This window comes from Podarcis liolepis (genome assembly GCF_965112155.1).
Source record: "Podarcis liolepis genome assembly, chromosome: 9".
In the NCBI taxonomy this organism is placed as follows: Eukaryota; Metazoa; Chordata; class Lepidosauria; order Squamata; family Lacertidae; genus Podarcis; species Podarcis liolepis.
In genome coordinates, this window is record NC_139564.1 from 57,209,855 (window position 1) to 57,228,195 (window position 18,341).

The 18,341-nt window shown below is 39.6% G+C and overlaps 1 protein-coding gene across 50 annotated transcripts in view; it reads left to right on the plus strand.

The window, feature by feature from the left end:
- PCM1 (pericentriolar material 1) overlaps positions 1–18,341 on the plus strand; it is a 48,712-nt gene that overhangs the window by 2,772 nt on the left and 27,599 nt on the right. For 10 of the 50 annotated variants that reach the window (XM_083459519.1, XM_083459527.1, XM_083459530.1 and 7 more), the window contains exons 2-13: positions 3,160–3,271; positions 3,896–4,141; positions 5,329–5,601; positions 6,370–6,540; positions 6,685–6,801; positions 9,851–10,028; positions 10,855–10,964; positions 12,347–12,563; positions 14,997–15,198; positions 16,202–16,378; positions 17,247–17,407; positions 17,718–17,938. In XM_083459519.1, coding sequence (XP_083315645.1) covers positions 3,176–3,271; positions 3,896–4,141; positions 5,329–5,601; positions 6,370–6,540; positions 6,685–6,801; positions 9,851–10,028; positions 10,855–10,964; positions 12,347–12,563; positions 14,997–15,198; positions 16,202–16,378; positions 17,247–17,407; positions 17,718–17,938 — 2,169 coding nt within the window. In that variant the 5' untranslated portion in view covers positions 3,160–3,175. Of the gene's footprint in view, positions 1–3,159; positions 3,272–3,895; positions 4,142–5,328; positions 5,602–6,369; positions 6,541–6,684; positions 6,802–8,073; positions 8,263–9,850; positions 10,029–10,854; positions 10,965–12,346; positions 12,564–14,996; positions 15,199–16,201; positions 16,379–17,246; positions 17,408–17,717; positions 17,939–18,341 lie in introns of all 50 variants that reach the window. The other 40 variants (XM_083459539.1, XM_083459546.1, XM_083459552.1 and 37 more) reach the window with 5 other exon arrangements.

Sequence of the window (18,341 nt, forward strand, 5' to 3'; positions counted from 1 at the left end):
AATTGGGCTGATATAAAGTGAATGCAAAACATCTAGCAACTGGTAGCTAGGGAAGACTATTAGTTGTTTTAGAGTATAGAGCACAGTGTTTTTGCCAGTTGCAAATGATACTTGTGTTATTGATCAGGCAAGAACAACAGTGCATCACTGTCTTTTCATTCCTGTTATAACCATGGGACATATCATATGTGGAAGATAATTTCTAATGTAAGGGGGCAGACGGATTCAAAAGGGAGCAAGAATTTGGGGTCACTGACAGCCTGATCCTTGAGTTCAGTTGTGTTCATTTCCTAGTAAGTTTGAGGGGTGCAGTGCTTTCCCGTATTTAGCCTCGTTTGGAAGGAGATCACTGTATTTTGCAATATTTGCATTTATTTACAAATATACAGGTCGAACAAAGATACATCAGGAGCACTCAACCTGAAGTCCACTTCTCTCATATTAGATCTCTAGGGAGACAGCAAGCACCCCAGAGGCTGTTAGTTTACAGAGTTCAGAGCTCAGCTCTCTTTTGGTTCTCAGCCTGACTCAAATGGCAGCCTATTCTTCTTTACAGACATCATGCCCCATCGCCCAGGCTAGGGACTTGGTAGAGATGGCTGTCAGGTTTCCAGAACAGTCTCTATTGTGGGCCATTTACCTGTTACTTCCCTAGCAAAGGAGATACTTGGCAACATTGTGAGGACTGTTAACACTGGGGGAGGAATGGGGGTGCGTTGGGTGTGGCCCACCCTGGGTGTCTTCCCTGAGGGGGGTGAAATTACTGTGCGCCGCCCTGGGATGCGCGCCGTGGGCAGCACCCCCCTGGTGCGCTCCCTGAGCACCTAGCTCTACCTCTGACTGTTAAGGCAGTCTCCTGGATCCATTAATCCTCTCCTGTCCAACCCAAATCTCTTGAAAGTATTCATAGGCTTTCAGCCAAAGGTTATCAGGATAGCTTTTCTCTGCTGACATTTTGGTTATGCACCTTTGTGTGTGACATTGGTGACAAAAGAGTTCTTGAGGCTGACCTTAGATGTTGCCAACTGCTTATAGGACTCTTACTTTGCATAATTTGATCTTACATTGCTGTCCATATTTGATGACTGCAATTTGGGGTATTGAATTGTGCTGTATCTGTGTTACATTTCAAATATGGATGGATCTTATAGGAAAATTCACCATACTTGTTTTGGCTTTGTGATGTCTGTTGTTGAATGAACACTTTGGACATGGGGTTTTTTGGTACCCATTTAAAATATTTTAAATAGTATGCTCTACAGCACCTTAAACTTTTCAGCTTTCTCTGCTGGATCCTGGCATTGCACTGTTATGTACATTAAGCCTTAATTTTAATAGGGTTTTAAGGCTGCATTCTTATGCATGCTTACGTGGGAGTAAGTCCCATTGAACCCAGCAAGGAATTAAAGGTAAAGGTACCCCTGCCCGTACGGGCCAGTCGTGTCCGACTCTAGGGTTGTGCGCCCGTCTCACTTAAGAGGCCGGGGCCAGCGCTGTCCGCAGACACTTCTGGGTCACGTGGCCAGCGTGACAAGCTGCATCTGGCGAGCCAGCGCAGCACACGGAAATGCCGTTTACCTTCCCGCTAGTAAGCGGTCCCTATTTATCTACTTGCACCCGGGGTGCTTTCGAACTGCTAGGTTGGCAGGCGCTGGGACCGAGCAACAGGAGTGCACCCCGCCGCGGGGATTCGAACCGCCAACCTGACGATCGGCAAGTCCTAGGCGCTGAGGTTTTACGCACAGCGCCACCCGCGTCCAGCAAGGAATTACTTTTGAGTAATTTGTGTTTAGGATTGTACTGCAAGTGTTTTAGGATCAGGGCTCTGGGATTTAGTCAGTTTTCCTCTGTGCAAATCAAACTGGAAGATGGAAATTCAGAGTGAGTTCTGTGAGTTTGGTAACGATTGAAAGTACTGTAAACTTGTTATATGGCCCTTTATGAATTTCCACTTAACATAGCTTTTGCTTGACTCTGTTTAGTGAGGAATCACAGACTTGTACAGGACATTAGTGCCAGCCTATGTGCAATCTCTTAGTCTTTCTGGAAATTAAGAGCATGTCAGGGCAACAAAGCTTTTATAAGAGGATTCATCTGGAAATAGCCACTTGGAAGGTGAACAAGAATGGGCTAGCTGGAAAAGCAAGTAAAAAACATCTTTGCAATAATTTTCACCATCAAAAACATTTGATTCCATCGTGCCCTCACACTGAAAATTTAGGTTTTCTAAACCTCATTTTTCCACCAAAAAAACCTACATTATACATTTTTTTAGGCATTTATAAAATCTTTTGAGTGCTGGTGTGTTTTTTCCTGAAATCCTCATCATGTTATTGAGCTCTGTGTAAAATTTCAAAGAGATCTGATCATTGGTTATAGAGAAAAAATATAAAATGCACACAAAGTCAAGGATCTTAAGAGGAACAGAAACACAGATTTCACAAAACTTTGAAGTGCTATAAAATTAAAACCGTTTGAGATAGAGGGGAAAAATTTAAGGGGGTTTCTTTCAACCATGAGGGAAGGTTGTACACCATTTCCATCAAAATCCGAGACGGTGGGTGGCATGACCACGTTGAACTGACATGGAATGACCCTATATTCACTTACTTTGGGAGTAAGTGTCATTAAAGATGGTGGATTGGAACTTATTTCTATATAAATCTGCATTAGTTAAAAATGCTGCATCCACTGAATCAACTCATCCTTGTACAGTGGTGCCCCGCAAGACGAACGCCTCGCAAGACGGAAAACCCGCTAGACGAAAGGGTTTTCCGTTTTGGAGGCGCTTCGCAAAACGAATTTCCCTATGGGCTTCCTTCGCAAGACGAAAGCCCATAGGGAAATCTCCGGGACAGCGGGGAAGCGCAGCGCGTCTTCCCCACTGTCCTCGGACCTCCTCCGAAGGCTGGCGGTGGGGCGGAAAGACCTTCTCCCCGCGCCAGCCTTCGGATGGCTGTCCTGAAGACTTGCGGTGGGAGGAGGGTTTTTCCTCCCCACCGCCAACATTCAGAACAGGACATGTGCACGCTCACTCACATAGGAAGAGACCATTGTTTCCTGTTATATCTGACTTACCCAGTGTCTAGCGTTTAGTACAGACTGGAAATGTGGCCCTTTTAAAGTGGATTTGTCTTATAATGGTATCTGTTTATTTAGTGGTGAATAACATAACATGGCAGCAGGAGGCAGCCCTTTTGAAGAAGGAATGGATGATCGTGACTTACCTGGCTGGAGCAATGAGAGCCTTGATGATCGATTAAACAACACGGTATAGCACTAATTTCTTTTAATACTTATTATTTCTGTTAATATTTATTATTAATTTGTATACCACCCTTCATCTGTAGATCTCATCATGGTTCACAAGAGAATAATACAAAATAAAAATAAGAACAAAAAATGAGTATTAAGCTCTTCTACATACAGTGACCAATTTACGCACATCCAAATGGTGCACTATCGCAGATGGCACTAGACCTGGAAATGGGCCCAATACGTTATAAAGACATCACAGAAAGGGGCAGAACAGAGAAGGGGCAGAGTGGACTTGTGTGTGGTTTGCCGACGCATGTGGGGATTCGGAACATAACCCCTGCACAAAACGAGGATTGCCTGTATTGACAAGTGGGTTCCACAGGCAGTTTTAAGGATATATAATGCTTCTACCAAAACGATATAAATATTAAAGTGTACGCTTGAAATCAGTTTCACAGTGTTGTTGAAAAAGGCTAGTAAATTGCAGCATGCAGAACACATGCTTTAAAATGGAAGTAAGTTTTTAAAAATCAATTAAAGGCAATTTGTGTGGTATTGGGAAGAATCATGAATTTTAAGTAATCATTTTTCTTTAACGATGACATACGTGGTTTTGTTTCTTTGTTTAATTTTTAAGGGCTGGGGTGGTCAGCCAAAGAGACCCAACAGATCTTCAGAAAAAAACAGGAAAAAGGTTAGCGGTGAAAGTGAAACAAGGCTTACTAATGACATCTCACCAGAATCGACACCAGGAATTGGACGGAAAAAGTCAAAGACACCTCATACTTTCCCTCATACAAGATACATTACCCAAATGTCTGTTCCAGAGCAGGCAGAACTTGAAAAACTTAAACAAAGAATAAACTTCAGTGATTTAGATCAGGTATGTGCTTTGTTTTTACTAAAGTGACCTGGGTGGCCTCCCTCGTTTCCAAGTTAGGAAACTCAGGTGTCTAGCCACTGTCTCACTTGTGTAGAGAGGCAGGAAGGAGGTGCCGAAGCTAGCATGAGCTCAAGTGCCCTGCTGTGCGCTTTGCAGCTGAATTTTAATCCTGTCTGACAAGAGCAGAGAAAAGGTCAGCTGCAAAGTCCACTGTCAGGCACTTGGGCAGCTGTTAGCTTCTGAGCAAGCGTGACAGCATTGCTTGCTTCTCTCCATATTTTCCAGTTATGGCTATAGACACTATCTTCATAACTCTTGCTTCATGTGTAGGTAGGAAATGAGCCAACTGGATCCTCTGCTGCTCCTCTGTTCAAGTACCTTGTTGTGTTCGCTGCTGCAGATAAAGGAAACCTACGGTTAACAGCATAAAAATTGTTGATCTAATCTCACACTGACCAACCAGATGCCTATAGAAAGCTCACAAGCAGGACATGGGAGCAAAAACTGTCTCCCACTTACATTCCTCTGTAACTGGCATTCAGAAGCATATTGCTTTTGATACTGGAGGTGAAGTCATCAGTATGGTAGCCTTATCCTTCATGAATTTATCCAATCTTCTTTTTAAAACCATTCAAGTTGGCAGCCATCACTACAATTTGTGATAACTAATTATGTGTTTTGTAACCATGAGCTACGTGAATAAATCTGTTCTGAGTCTCCCACTATTCCGCCTCATTGGATGATCTTGGGTTCGAGTATTTTATGTACACACACAAATGCACAAACACAGGTGGGGGGGGATTCTCACAATTCTGGATCTCATGGCAAGGTGTTACATTGGCTACAAGTCAGAAGATATGGGGCCTGGGTAGTGATTGAACTCAACTCTGTTCCCACTCCTTTCATATTAGCAGGAAGGGAATGGAGAAACTAGGGAGTTATGAATAGGAGGATGGGGACAAAGCTTAAGCTGGGAGAACTTGGAGGATATAAGACAATTCTCTACAATGTTGTTTTGCCATAGTAATGAATTCTTTAATCTCAACTCAATGCAACTCAATTCATTGCACTGGGAGGGAAAATGGTCATTCATTTTTTTATCCAGAAGAACCCCACAGAGTTTCTTAACTGGAGCAGTTTTTGAAAGAGAGCTATAAGTCATTTTGTGGTCTTTCACTCTTATGTAGAGAAGCATTGGAAGTGATTCTCAGGGCAGAGCAACAGCTGCTAACAACAAACGCCAGCTTAATGAAAGCAGAAAGCCATTCAACTTCCTGTCACTGCAGATTAATACTAACAAAGGCAAAGATGCTGCAACAAGTTCTCAGACACAAGAAACTGGGGGATCATCGCAATATAAAGACTTATTTACAGCTGCCTTGAGTAAGGATTTGTTACAGAATTGTCCTGTCTCTATTGAAGAAGATGGAAGAGGTGAACCAGCAGTGGACAGTAGTCAGGTGATATTAGTGGTTAAATTATCCAATTCATATTGAAAAAGATCTTTTAATGAAATATTTAATGAGTGCTCCTTAAAATAGTATTTTTTTTCTTGAAGGTTTATTATGAACATAAGGCAAATGTACGCTGAGAAACTAGAGAGAGAGTGTGTGCATGCCATGGATGTATTACACTTTTCTTTTTTTAAGAATGTATTCAGTTGAAACATGGTTTTCATCTAGAGGCCTGGACACTCATTTAAGCAAGTCCTGCTAGTAAAAAATGGATGTTAAGCAATTGGACTGGGTTAATTTATTTCTGTAGCATTTTAAATACTGTAAATATTTTTAAATTAAAATGCAGGATTGCCATCTGTTTTATCAGTTTAAAGCATTATTGTACTGCTTTATATACAAAATATAAAACAATAAAATCAAAACTTCAGAAGGCAACACCACGTGCCAGCATGGCTTGTATGCACTAAGTAATGGTAAGCCCCATTGAACTTGGTCTTACTTCTAAGTAGACACAGGATTGCACTGTTAGAGTCATAGTCACAGAAGTGCATTTTTAATTGTTGTATGTAATGTTTGTGTGTTTTTAAAAAATGGGTCTAACTTTTGTAGCTGGTGTAACTTTGGTTTTTGTGGTGTTTATATCCCATATGGGTTTTGTTTTACAACACACATTTTTTCACCCATTAGTATTATAACAACATTTTACACTTGCTACATCAGTGGTATCTGCCCATCACAGATTATTGACTCTGCTGTTTTTTTGACTTTCAGATTGTGAGCAGACTAATTCAAATTCGTGACTATATTGCAAAAGCCAGTTCCATGCGAGATGATCTAGTTGAGAAAAATGAGAGATCTGCTAATGTGGAACGCTTGTCACATCTCATAGATCATCTAAAAGAACAAGAGAAATCATACCTAAAATTTTTGCAGAAGATGCTTGTAAGTTGGAAAGCTTAAATGCCTTTTTCAAATGGTGTGAGAAAATAGTACGGGGGATAAATCTAAAGCGTAGCATATTTTCCCCTTAATGTTCCCTTTACCCCATTTATGTAGTTTTTTGTTTATGCCACTAAAATATTCCAGGCTAGAGAAAATGAGGAGGAGGATGGTCGGACTATAGATTCAGCTGTGGGATCTGGTTCTGTAGCTGAGAGCACATCGCTAAACATAGATGTGCAGTCTGAAGTTTCAGATACAACGGTAAGCTTCTTTTTAGTAATTAAGTTGCTAGAGATGAAGATGCATTTCTCTCTCCAGATAACTTATGTTCTGAATCTGAATTTTAGTCCAGGAAAACTTTTTATAAGCTACAAATTCTGGAAACATTAAAATAAATGTAACAATTTAAAGTCATAATGGCCTGAATTCTAACTACAGTGAAACACAGAACTGGGTTTTCCTTTCTCTCTCTCTCTCTCTCTCCTGCTTCCCACTGTAGCCAGCTTCCTATCCCCAACATCAATATCTCCTCCATGTAGTCCCTCTTATCCCCTTATCCCCAACATGAATAGCAATGCAAAACTTAATGTTTTGGGATACTATTCACCATTTATTCAGTATGTATGGTCTGTAGACAAAGGCTTGCAACCTGGAATTAAGCACAAGGCAGGTTTGAAGTTGAAGCCATGTTACTGCACATTCCTTATTGCCTAAACTATATTTAGGATTCTCTTCAGAATGATGTGTTAAAACCTGTTTGCAATCTCATTCCTTGCTTATTTGTACCTTGTTGTTACTAAAAGAATGACCTCAAAGTACGTATAAGCTTTTACAGTGCAGTCCTGGTGAGATACTTTGGACTATAGCCATAGCTTCTTAGTTGGCAGTTTATCCTCATAGCAACTTGTATACCCGCAGTCATAATATTTTTGTCACAGTCAAAAGAAATTACATGTGGCACCATGCAATTTATTCATGTTTGCAAATCATTTGATATTGGAGTTTCCCTACCTACCGCATGACACTTTGGAAGAAGTTGGGAACCCTTCTGCCAAATCTTCAAACAGCTTCTTTCAGCTTCTGAGAGTTTAAAAAGCAGTTAAAAAGTTTGGTGGAAGGAGCCGTATACAAGGAGATTCAGAGATCTGCTCATGATGCATGTGTTCTCTGAAACGTAACATTTGACATCTTTAACATTTTGTAAAAAGAAATCTGTTGAACCATGCCCATGCTTAATATATTTTAAGTCACTGGTCTTCAGTGGGTTTGGGGGTTTAGTTGGTGGTTTGGGACCCTTTTGTGGGTTGTGCTCTGATCCAATGTGGGTCCGAACAGGCGCACTACCACCATGCAAATATCTAGTAAAAGATTAAGAAATGGTTCCCCAGATGCTTGTTTGGGTTAAAAGCGGGTCCTGGGTAATATGGTATGTTGACAAATTACAACTGGAATAGGCCAGCGGTATTATAAACTTAAACTATGCTTAGCAGAAATATATGTTCACAGTCTAACTTACTAAACTATTTGATAAAGGAGGTATCTTTTAGTCTGAGAGCTCGGCCCTGCATTGAGGACAAACTAGGGAATTCAGCTTCTCAAGGACAGGTTTCAGACATGGCCGTTACAGCAAGTCCAAATGTGAAAAATGACAGAGCTGCTCTGAATGGCAGGGAAATCTGGTCTAGTAGGATTAATAGCCAAGAACCTGGATTACTCTCAAAGGTACACTACCAAATATAGGGGCTCAATCTCCATTCCTAGTTTTTCTTTATAATAAATTCTCTGTAACAGCAGTTGGATGTACATTCAATGATTGCTTTTGTTCTTTTAAATACTTGACTTTATGCACTATTTATCTGTGAAATTATTCTTCTGTCTGCTTTGCTGCATTTGCATTTATTTTTTTAAAGGCCTGTTCGAACAAATAAGTTAAAGAATAATGTAGCAACAATATTTATCTCAGCTCAGATATCTTCCTGTCTCTGTCACACATTGTTCTTACTTCATAAGAAAATAGTGTTAATGGGCCATATATGCTGTTGTTATAGTAAACATTTTATCATTCCCACCCCCAAAAAAGGTTGATTATTTCTAAAATGGAAACAGAATGTGGACTCTGGACCATTTGGCATGATCATAAGTTCTTACCCTTTAATACTGGGGTTGTTTGGATTTGCTTTTTTAACATTTGCTTTTTTATTTCTGTTTCTCTTCCCCAGTCCAATTATTTATCTTAAAACATTTACCGTAAATGAGGAATTAAAGATGAGGAAATTTGTTTTGTGCTTGCATTTTTGGGAAGATACTTAAGCTGTGTGATAAGAATTCTGATTTGGTCTTTGCTTCTCTTGGTGGCTTTCTTTTTCTCCTCAGTTTTCATTGTAATACAGGATTTTGCATAATCAGTGTTGCACTGCATACCAATTTGAGTAGTTTTCATTTCAGTGGAAGTTGTATGTTTGACTATCTCTCATTGAAATAAATGGAATGACAGTGCTCTTGTTGGAGAACTCTTATTTGTCATTGCATGGAAGCTATTATGCAAGCCTTTTTTTAAATAGAAAAGGCAGGATCATATCCAAATATATTAATATATCCTCTTTACCTATGGCAGTAAGGCCTGATAAAAAGAGTGGTACTTCTTTGTAAGTACAGTGGTGCCTCACAAGACGAAATTGATTCATTCCGCGAGTTTTTTCGTCTTGCGATTTTTTCCGTCTTGCGAAGCACGGTATCGGAAAAGTTTTGGAAAAGCTTCAAAAATCACCAAAGTCTTCAAAAACCTCAAAAAAGGCTACCACACCATGTGCTATGAGTTGCTCCTCGAAGTCAAGTCGCAACTGTATTAACGGTTTTAAGAAAAAGGAAACAAACTTGCAAGACGTTTCCGTCTTGCGAAGCAAGCCCATAGGGAAAATCGTCTTGCGAAGCAACTCAAAAAACCAAAAACCCTTTCGTCTAGCGAGTTTTCCGTCTTGCAAGGTACCACTGTATAGGATTTTGCTGTAAGGGCTGAGAGCTTGAAATGGCATACCAAATTTCAGCATGGTGTTAAAAGGATTGAATATAACTCCAATTAATACAATATGGGGTGGGAGGAAGCAAGCATATCAGAAAACTGAATTTTGCTTTCACTACATTTTAAGATAATAACATGGATTCTTTTTTCTGAAAAGAAAACGCCATACATATTTAGAGGTTCAGGTTTGTTTTCTCCACACCGTCTAAAAATTTAAGTTAACTGCTAATGGGCAGCTGAATATTGATCCCGTTTATTTTATTTTCATTTTTATCCCTTTATATTTTTCAGGCTAGAGATCCTCAGCAGGAGGCTACAGAAGAGCTTGCAAATTTGAAGAAGCAACATGATTTATTGAAGAGGATGCTACAACAACAGGAACAACTGAAAGCTCTTCAAGGGAGACAAGCTGCTCTGCTTGCACTACAGCATAAAGCAGAACAAGCCATTGCTGTCATGGATGATTCTGGTATGCTGAGGTTTAGACACCTGAACAAAAGACCTCTTCCTCTGCAATTAAATTATTGATTTGATATAATAGAATCAGAGTTGGAAGGGACCGTGAAGCTCATCTAGTCCAACCCCCCTGCAATTCAGGAATATGTAGCTGTCTCATATGGGGTTCAAACCTGCAACCTTGGCATTATCAGCACCACACTCTAACCAACTGAGCTAACTTGAAGGCCTCAGATGTTGTACCTTTTATTGCATTCCCAGTAATTAAATTATTCACTTTAATGGTGGTGTTTCTTAAATAAGAACCTAATAAATTACTCCGGAGCATGTTAAATGAAATAGGTTGAGAATGTGCATTCTGGTTAATACCCACATATTCAGAGTAGATCCGTTGAATTCATAAGACATAAATTACTCTATTTCACTGGGCCTGAATTGTGACTATTGGGTATCACCCTCTGGTCTTTAGCCTTCCTCTGAACTGAAAACAAAACACATAAGAATAGCTTTATGTCATATGAACAGCCTAAATAAGTAACAGTGATAGGAGAATCTGAGAAACATTTGGAAAAGTGGCAGGCAGTTAAGTGTGGGGCATGCTGAATTCTGTATTATGATTCAAGTTACTAGTAATCAGTAGAAAATGAATGGAGTTGCAGTCTCTCAGTGGGAAAAAACAATAATTTCCACACCTTTAAAAGTCTTTCGGATTCCAGTTTGTTACATGAATGTCTTTTCTGTATGCCCTATTTTGTATGATTAAAAAACCTCTGTTTAATAAGTTCCAAATTTAATTAAGCACTTCAATAAAATGTTCCATTTTCCTCTCCCACCTGTAGTTGTAACAGAAACGACTGGTAGCATTTCAGGAGTGAGTCTAACATCAGAGCTGAATGAAGAATTAAATGACTTAATTCAGCGCTTTCACAACCAGCTTCATGATTCTCAGGTACCCTTTTTTATATTGAGTAGTGTACATGATTATATTGCTAATCAAGGCAGTCTAAAATGGCTTGCTTTCTGCTACGGAGAATTCTATTTCAGAAGTGAGCATTATAGTATTGATTGTTGTCAGTTGCTATCGATTCCTTAATTGGCACTTGCCATGGAATCTTCGTTTTTAAAATAAAGTCTATCCTGCCCGTTTGTCAAAAAGGCTGTCAGGGCAACATATGTTAGTTTATTCAGCTCCGGCCCTTGAGTTGATACGGCTCATCTTGACTTGAGCCCAGCAGAGTTTAATCCCAGTCCGCAAATGAAAGGATGAAGCAGGTATGGTGCTACATTGCTAGGCTTTATTTCTAGGCTATACCGAGAACACACAAATATACATCTTGCCTCTGTGAGAGCAGAGAGCAACTCCCTCAAAGAAAACGACAGAACTAAGAAACAGGAAACCAGTGAACGTCACATCCAGTCTCCCTTTCCCGTGAGAATCCAGTATCTGGACTCTGTGGAATGTAAACACAGTCTTGTGACTGCAGCTGCTGCTCAGTGAGAGAAACAGAAACCAACAATAACATCAATAGAAACAAGACTGTCTGTTGGCTTAGAAAGCCAAAAAGTATGACAGAAAAGGGCAAGCTGAAAAAAGCAAAACTGCACATCAGTTTTAAAGGTTTAACAGCTAGAATGGGAGGTGGTCTCTCAGCAAAGCTGTGTTCTGTCAGCAAAGTAACTGCATCAGATCTTTTCCTCTCCTACAGCCTGATGAATAGTGCTAATGTGTTTGCATTGCTGAATTGTTTTTTCTTGAAATGCCTTCTGTTGAAAGTAATGTGGATTGAATTTTTTTTATAGAACCATAGAATTGTAGAGTTGGAAGGGGTCTCAAGGGTTGTCTAATCCAACTCCTTGCAATGAAGAAATTTAGTCTTCATCTTTAAAACAAAAACAAAACACTTCAACAAATCTACTTCCATTAAAAAAAATTCTCTTTGTTTGATTGCTTTGAAAGGAAAATGGTGGGTGGACTGATGCAAACTGTGACATTCCATTGAATCCAGCATTCCCTTCAACAGAACTCTGCACATCACATGTTTCCACAAGTGGAAGGGGAAGGGGACTTTTTTTGCCAATTCATCCTTCTCCCTGCAGCCCTGAAAAGCTGCTGTGGTAAGGTTTGGGGGAACCCTTGAAACAGTGTGGAAGGTGATTTGAGGGGCTACCAGAGAAATTGCTTATGTTGTCCATCTCTCTTTCCAATTGCAGGAACCTCTGCTCGATCTCAATCCCTTCTGTGAATTACTTACTTACTCTCCCAAAAGTGGTAATAGGATTGTAGTGTTAAGTGTTCTGAAATTAACTTGAATAAAATATGTCTACTTTTAGGTTCAACCTGTTCCAGATAATAGAAGGCAAGCAGAGAGTCTTTCTCTAACCAGGGAGGTTTCCCAGAGCAGGATTTCTTCGGTGTCTGAGCATTTGTCTGAAGAAAAGGCCCAACTCTTCAGTAAGATGATAGCATTGAAGGGTAAAAAGCAAAAAATGGACAAATTGTTAGGAGAACTGCACACACTTCGGGACCAGCATCTAAACAATTCATCCCGTAAGTAGCATGCAATCTGGTGGTGTTATTTACAGTATTTTGTTTGTTATATGAATTGGTGGAAGTCTTTTCAGTTCCATTCTCTTTCCAACCCCCCCCCCCCAAACATTCAAACCTCTGCTCAGCCTAATTTTCCTAGGTTAGGTCTCCTTTAGACATGACTTTCCCTGTTATGTCATAAATTTAAAAAGTTGGTAAGGGAGAAACTGCTAGAAGTTCGTGTTTCAATGTACACATGATTAAGGCTTCTATCTCCCATTTTCTCTTTTATTGAAGAACAGGATATTTTAATGCCTTCATCATCACAGAGGTGTCTATGGAGGTGTCATCATCACAGAGGTGTCTATGGAGTAGATATATTTATTGAAAATCTTAGCTTTTCTTTTTAAAAAAAGGAACCTACCTGTTTGTTAAGTCTGACACCAGATGTCTGTCTCTAAATATCCCTGCTCCTCTGTAGGCTTTCTTAATAATAAATACTATTTATATGCCACCACCTGACTTAGATGCTCGGAGAGCCATGTTTTGGACATTTTCCCAATTTTTTTTTTAAAAAATGCCCAGGATTTTAACTGATTTTATATCAACTGCTTTTTGTATTTTTTACTGTTGCTATAATAATTGCTTATGTTTCTGATGTTTTTGATTTATATTTGTTTTATGGTTCTCTTTTGTAGAATAATAATAATAATAATAATAATAATAATAATGTAAAAAAAGAATAAGGCTGCTAGATGCATACCACTAGTCTGAGCCTTTAGACAGTTTTTTTTAGGGGGGTATCCAGATTCCGCCTCTTTTCTCCATTTCAAGACAAAATTACAAAAGTCACTCATACTCCGTTCCACACTCCATGAGTTCCAGCCATAGTTAGGATGGGGAAACTGCCACCTGTGATACCACTCACAATACCAAGGTGCCCAGTGAGATCTGACAAGAATAACTGTAATGAATACAGTTGACATAAGGCTCCTGATTGTCAGCAGATACTTGTGACAGTATCAACTGGGCATCTTGTCTGTGCATTCAAGCTTGAAAGCCCACCAAAAATGTTATTATCAAAGCTCACAAGATCAAGCAGAACCAAGTCTCCAACTGGTAGCTGCTCCCTCCAGAGGGAGCTAAAACCATCCTAATGTCTAGCACAGCACAGCTTATCAAATGAGAGTGGAACAGAGTGGCAGATGGGCTCTGTAACACTTCATTCAAGCCCAGAGAATGAAGCCTTGATGCAACCATTATCTAAAAAATGTTTCAGCTGTCCAGCAGCAGACCTAATAATTTCTTCACCCCTGTCAACCACAAACAAATGCACTTCTCCATGGAGTGAGCGGAGGCAATAGATCAGGGGTCAGCAAACTTTTTCATCAGGGCGCCGGTTCACTGTCCCTCAGACCTTGTGGGGGGCTAGACTATATTTTGGGGAAAAAAATATGAACAAATTCCTATGCTGCACAAATAACCCAGAGATGCATTTTAAATAAAAGGACATATTCTACTCATGTAAAAACACACTGATTCCCGGACCGTCCACGGGCCGGATTGAGGAGGTGATTGGGCCGGATCCGGCCCCCGGGCCTTAGTTTGCCTACCCATGCAATAGATGCTCTTCCGGCATGAAATGTAGTTTATACTTTCCCCATAACACCACTGATATGATAGTCCAGGTGCAAGGGAACAGGTCTCAGTCACCTTAGTGGCACCCTACCAACCGTGCCACCTGTGGTTTTCCTTATTCCTTCACTTAGCAACCATGCCCCTCTGATTCTCTGTGGTCAAGGCCAACCATCTTTTTTCAAGGCTCGATCAGACACTCGGACCTAGTATACCTACAGCTTGCAACTTGGAAGCTTACCAATGATCACGGCACAAGTTTGGGTACCCGGCAGAATTGGTCAACGCCATTCTGCCCAACAGGAGATAGAAAAATCTATTGGAATATAGAGTTGGAGGAAGAAAGTGGAACACAGGGAAAAAATAGGCATTAAGGAGTTATTGGGCTTCTGACTTACATTACATTCTGACTAATGTAAGCAGACTTACATTAGAATTCAGGTCCAGTACACTGCTATGACAAGCCTCTGCACTGTCTGTGGTCCTTTCCAAGTCAGGCTTCAGACCCCATGGGCTTTATCCCCATCGTAAAAGATTTTATCAGTGATTGGTCAATCATTTGAATTTGGATATGGGTAAAAATAGTTCTTAAGCAGAAATGTCCTTTTTTTTAACAACGTGTTATCTTAGAAGTGAAATGGGGGGAAGGCACTTGTATTCTTTATTTTTAAATCTGCTTGATTTAATCTGAGTCATAATTTTAATTTGTTAATATAGTGTATTAATATACTAGGGCTGCAACATTTAATTATGATAGAAATAGTCCTTCAGAGGTTTTTGCATAAAACGAGATGAAATCTAGTGTCATCTAATTTGCAGTCTTGCCGGCTTCAGGGTCTCCTCAGAGAAGTGTTGATCAAAGAAGTACAGCTTCAGTAGCTTCTGCACCTGTAGGAGTAGCAGCTGCTGTCAATGAAGAATCTAACAGCTTAGCATCATCTGTTGCCTATCATCCAGACTCTGTCACCTCACAGAATGACAGCGAAGAGGACGACAACTTAAATCCAACAGAAAAGCTACAGTAATATATTCTAAATTTTTGGATAAACAGTTTGTTTTATTAGTTTGGTTTATGAAGCAGTTACCCATGGTAGATATTTGAGAGCATATGTACGATATAAGAAAGGGCTTTTAAGACACAAGTGCTTCCTAACACTTGTTTTGAGAGAGACTGCACTGCAATAGATAACAATTTAGTTGGGTGTTCAAACCGATTGCAGATAAAAGCCAACTTTGGTGCTTGATGTTAACTTAGGTACTTGGGTACTGAACATTCAATTGTCCGTGTACATTCTGGTTTAATTTTTTGACGAAATAAACTTAGCTTCTATACCTTGTGGATACACACAGTTCAAGCAATAACTTGCCCGTACATTATTATCTGTAATGTGCTCTTTTCAGGATGGTCGAAATCATATGTTAAACTAGGCTCTGAAAAGCAAAGTATTGACAACAGTATGAGAGATGGTAGGGGAGTTACAAATCAGGAAGTATGGTTCAGATCTCAGCTGTTCCAAGATCTCAATAGATGGCCTTGAGTGTGCTGCTCTCTCAGCCACAGTACCCCATCTACAGTTTATAGAAAATACTGACCTACCTTTTTATAGTGTTGTCAGAATTAAAACAATATAATGTATGTGAAGTGATTTGAACATCTAAATGAATGCTGCTTGATGGCCAGATTTCAAAGTAACTACTCAGATGTCTGGCATGGTGTCGTTTAGCTATTCTTGTGTCATAAAACTCCTGGTCTTGTCAACTAGCTAGCTTATACCTAGTCAAAGTAATCAGAAGTTCCCATCTTCTATCATTCTCCCATCCTCCTAATTTATAATACTATTTTTGTGGCTATACACACACAATTTCCCCAGTGCATATCAAGAGCAACCTCCTGCTTTGTCCAGAACTAGATTTTCCACAGCTTGTACTTTCCTTGATGTAATAAAATAATAAACATGAATCTCAAGTTGCCCCCCACACCACTATTCAATGCAAGCTGACAGTTGGACCTCTTTCCTTTGTAGGAAGTTGAATGAAGTTCGGAAGAGACTAAATGAATTGCGTGAATTAGTCCACTACTATGAGCAGACATCTGATATGATGACAGATGCTGTAAATGAAAACACTAAAGAGGAAGAGGAGACGGAAGATTCAGAGTGTGATTCAGACCATGAGAATCCACAGCCAGTTACCAATATTAGGTAGGTTGGTTGCTATGGCTGTTGCCTCCTAAAGCGCTGCTGCTATAATGATAAGAAATAACCCTAAACATAAGCTTGCTATAATTATTGATCTTGTCAGAAATACCTAAAGTCTGACCTGGTATTTATGAGAAATGTGGAAAGCAGCAGTGCAAACTTAATATTCTCCTGCTTTTTCTTCTGCAGTGATATGTAGGGTGTACATATGTTATTTTTCTTCTTTCTTCCCTCTTCTGGTTTTCCCCCGCCCTCTCCCTGCTCCCATAACTCAATTCTCCCAACTTTTGTTTGCTTGGGATTTGGGAAACTGGGCTTGTTAAGGTGATGCACTTTTCCCATTAGATAAATTATTTCAAAAACATGACAAAGAACCCACTATTATTATAGTATTAGCACAATATTTATTTATATTCCACCATTTCCCCAGACTGGGACTCAAGGCAGCTTACAGATAAAATATAAACTGCTAAAAGTATAGACTTCTGTTTTCTGAAATTTAATGCAGACACAAATTTTTTTAAAGGATTTTTATCCATTGTTGTTGAATGATTGTATTGCTGCAATTGGTATGTTCAGTTCATTTTTGGTATGAAAATAAGAGTTCTAGTTAGGTCAGTTACTTATTTTTGCTGTGGTAAGATCTAGTACTAGGAGCATAATCTGTTTCATAAGTACCAAACCAAAGGTGAAGACTGGTAAAATAAAGATTTTAGAGGATCATAATTGTTTTCTAGTGCCACCTATCTTAGATTTTGTAAATATTTCATTCCCAACTTTTAATTTAAAAAATCTATTCTGTCATGGAGCTTGTAAAAAACCTAAGGGTGCTTAAAATTTAAATGATGCTTAATTTGGTTTCCTCCTCTAGAAATCCACAGGGCACCGCTAACTGGGGAGAAATGAATTGCAATAGTAATAGCAATTTGCAGTGTGGAACTAATAACAGAAATGGACGGCATCTTAATACATCTTGTGAAATAAACAACCGATCTGCTAATATAAGGATGCTGAATATGCCCTCAACTTTAGGTACGTTTCAAAATAGTATATTGTGCAGAGAATGTAATGTGTGGCAGTATTCAAGTCTTCTCAATTTATTAATCACATGGGGATTAATCAATTTACTCTCTAGATTTGTGTATGGGTAAAGACTATTTCTGAAGCAGAACACATACACTCTATTTAGAAGATATGTGTAAGAATGGAGAGCCACTCTCTTAAGCTGGTGCTTTCCATCTGTAAATTTTGTAAGTCCTTTATAAAAAAAAAGGTTGGGCATATTTTTAAAAATTGGTTGCCCAGATTTTAAGTGATTTCAGTTCCTAGTGTGTTCTTTCAGATTGCCATTATAATAGAGAAGATGGTGGTGCTGATATTCCACAAGGTGAAGATGAAGCTGATGCTGAAGTTGATCGAGCCAGTGAAGCTTCCCTATCCAGCCGCAGAACCAGCATAGCTGAGGAGGCTCCTGCTGATGCGGAATTTGAGCAAAAGATCAACAGGCTTATAGCAGCAAAACAGAAACTTCGACAACTGCAAAACCTTGTTGCTATGGTACAGGTCTGTTTTCATTTAATAAGTTCCTTGCCAGTGTGCTAACTTAAATTAAAGCAATGGGTAGAATTAAAAGTAAGGCTAAGGAGCTTGCTCCATCAGCCCTAGCATTTCTGCTTGAGTGATGGAACACTTTCCCCTTCCTTCTCCCCATGTGCTGTTTTGAGGGGTTCTCCCAACCTGCAAGAGTGGGTTTGGGGGGATGGGGGAAACGCCCCGCTGTGCTAGTGGGAATCCTTGAGCTGGCTTCTGCCATCAACTGCGTAGTTTAATCTGGCCCAATATGGTGTGTGATTGTTGATTGTTGTCATTTTTCGTACTGTAATCCGGCTTCATCAGTAAATGATGAAATGCTTTTAAGCTGCGGAAACCTGAAAACTTCTTTTTCAGTATCTGAAGGTATTAAATA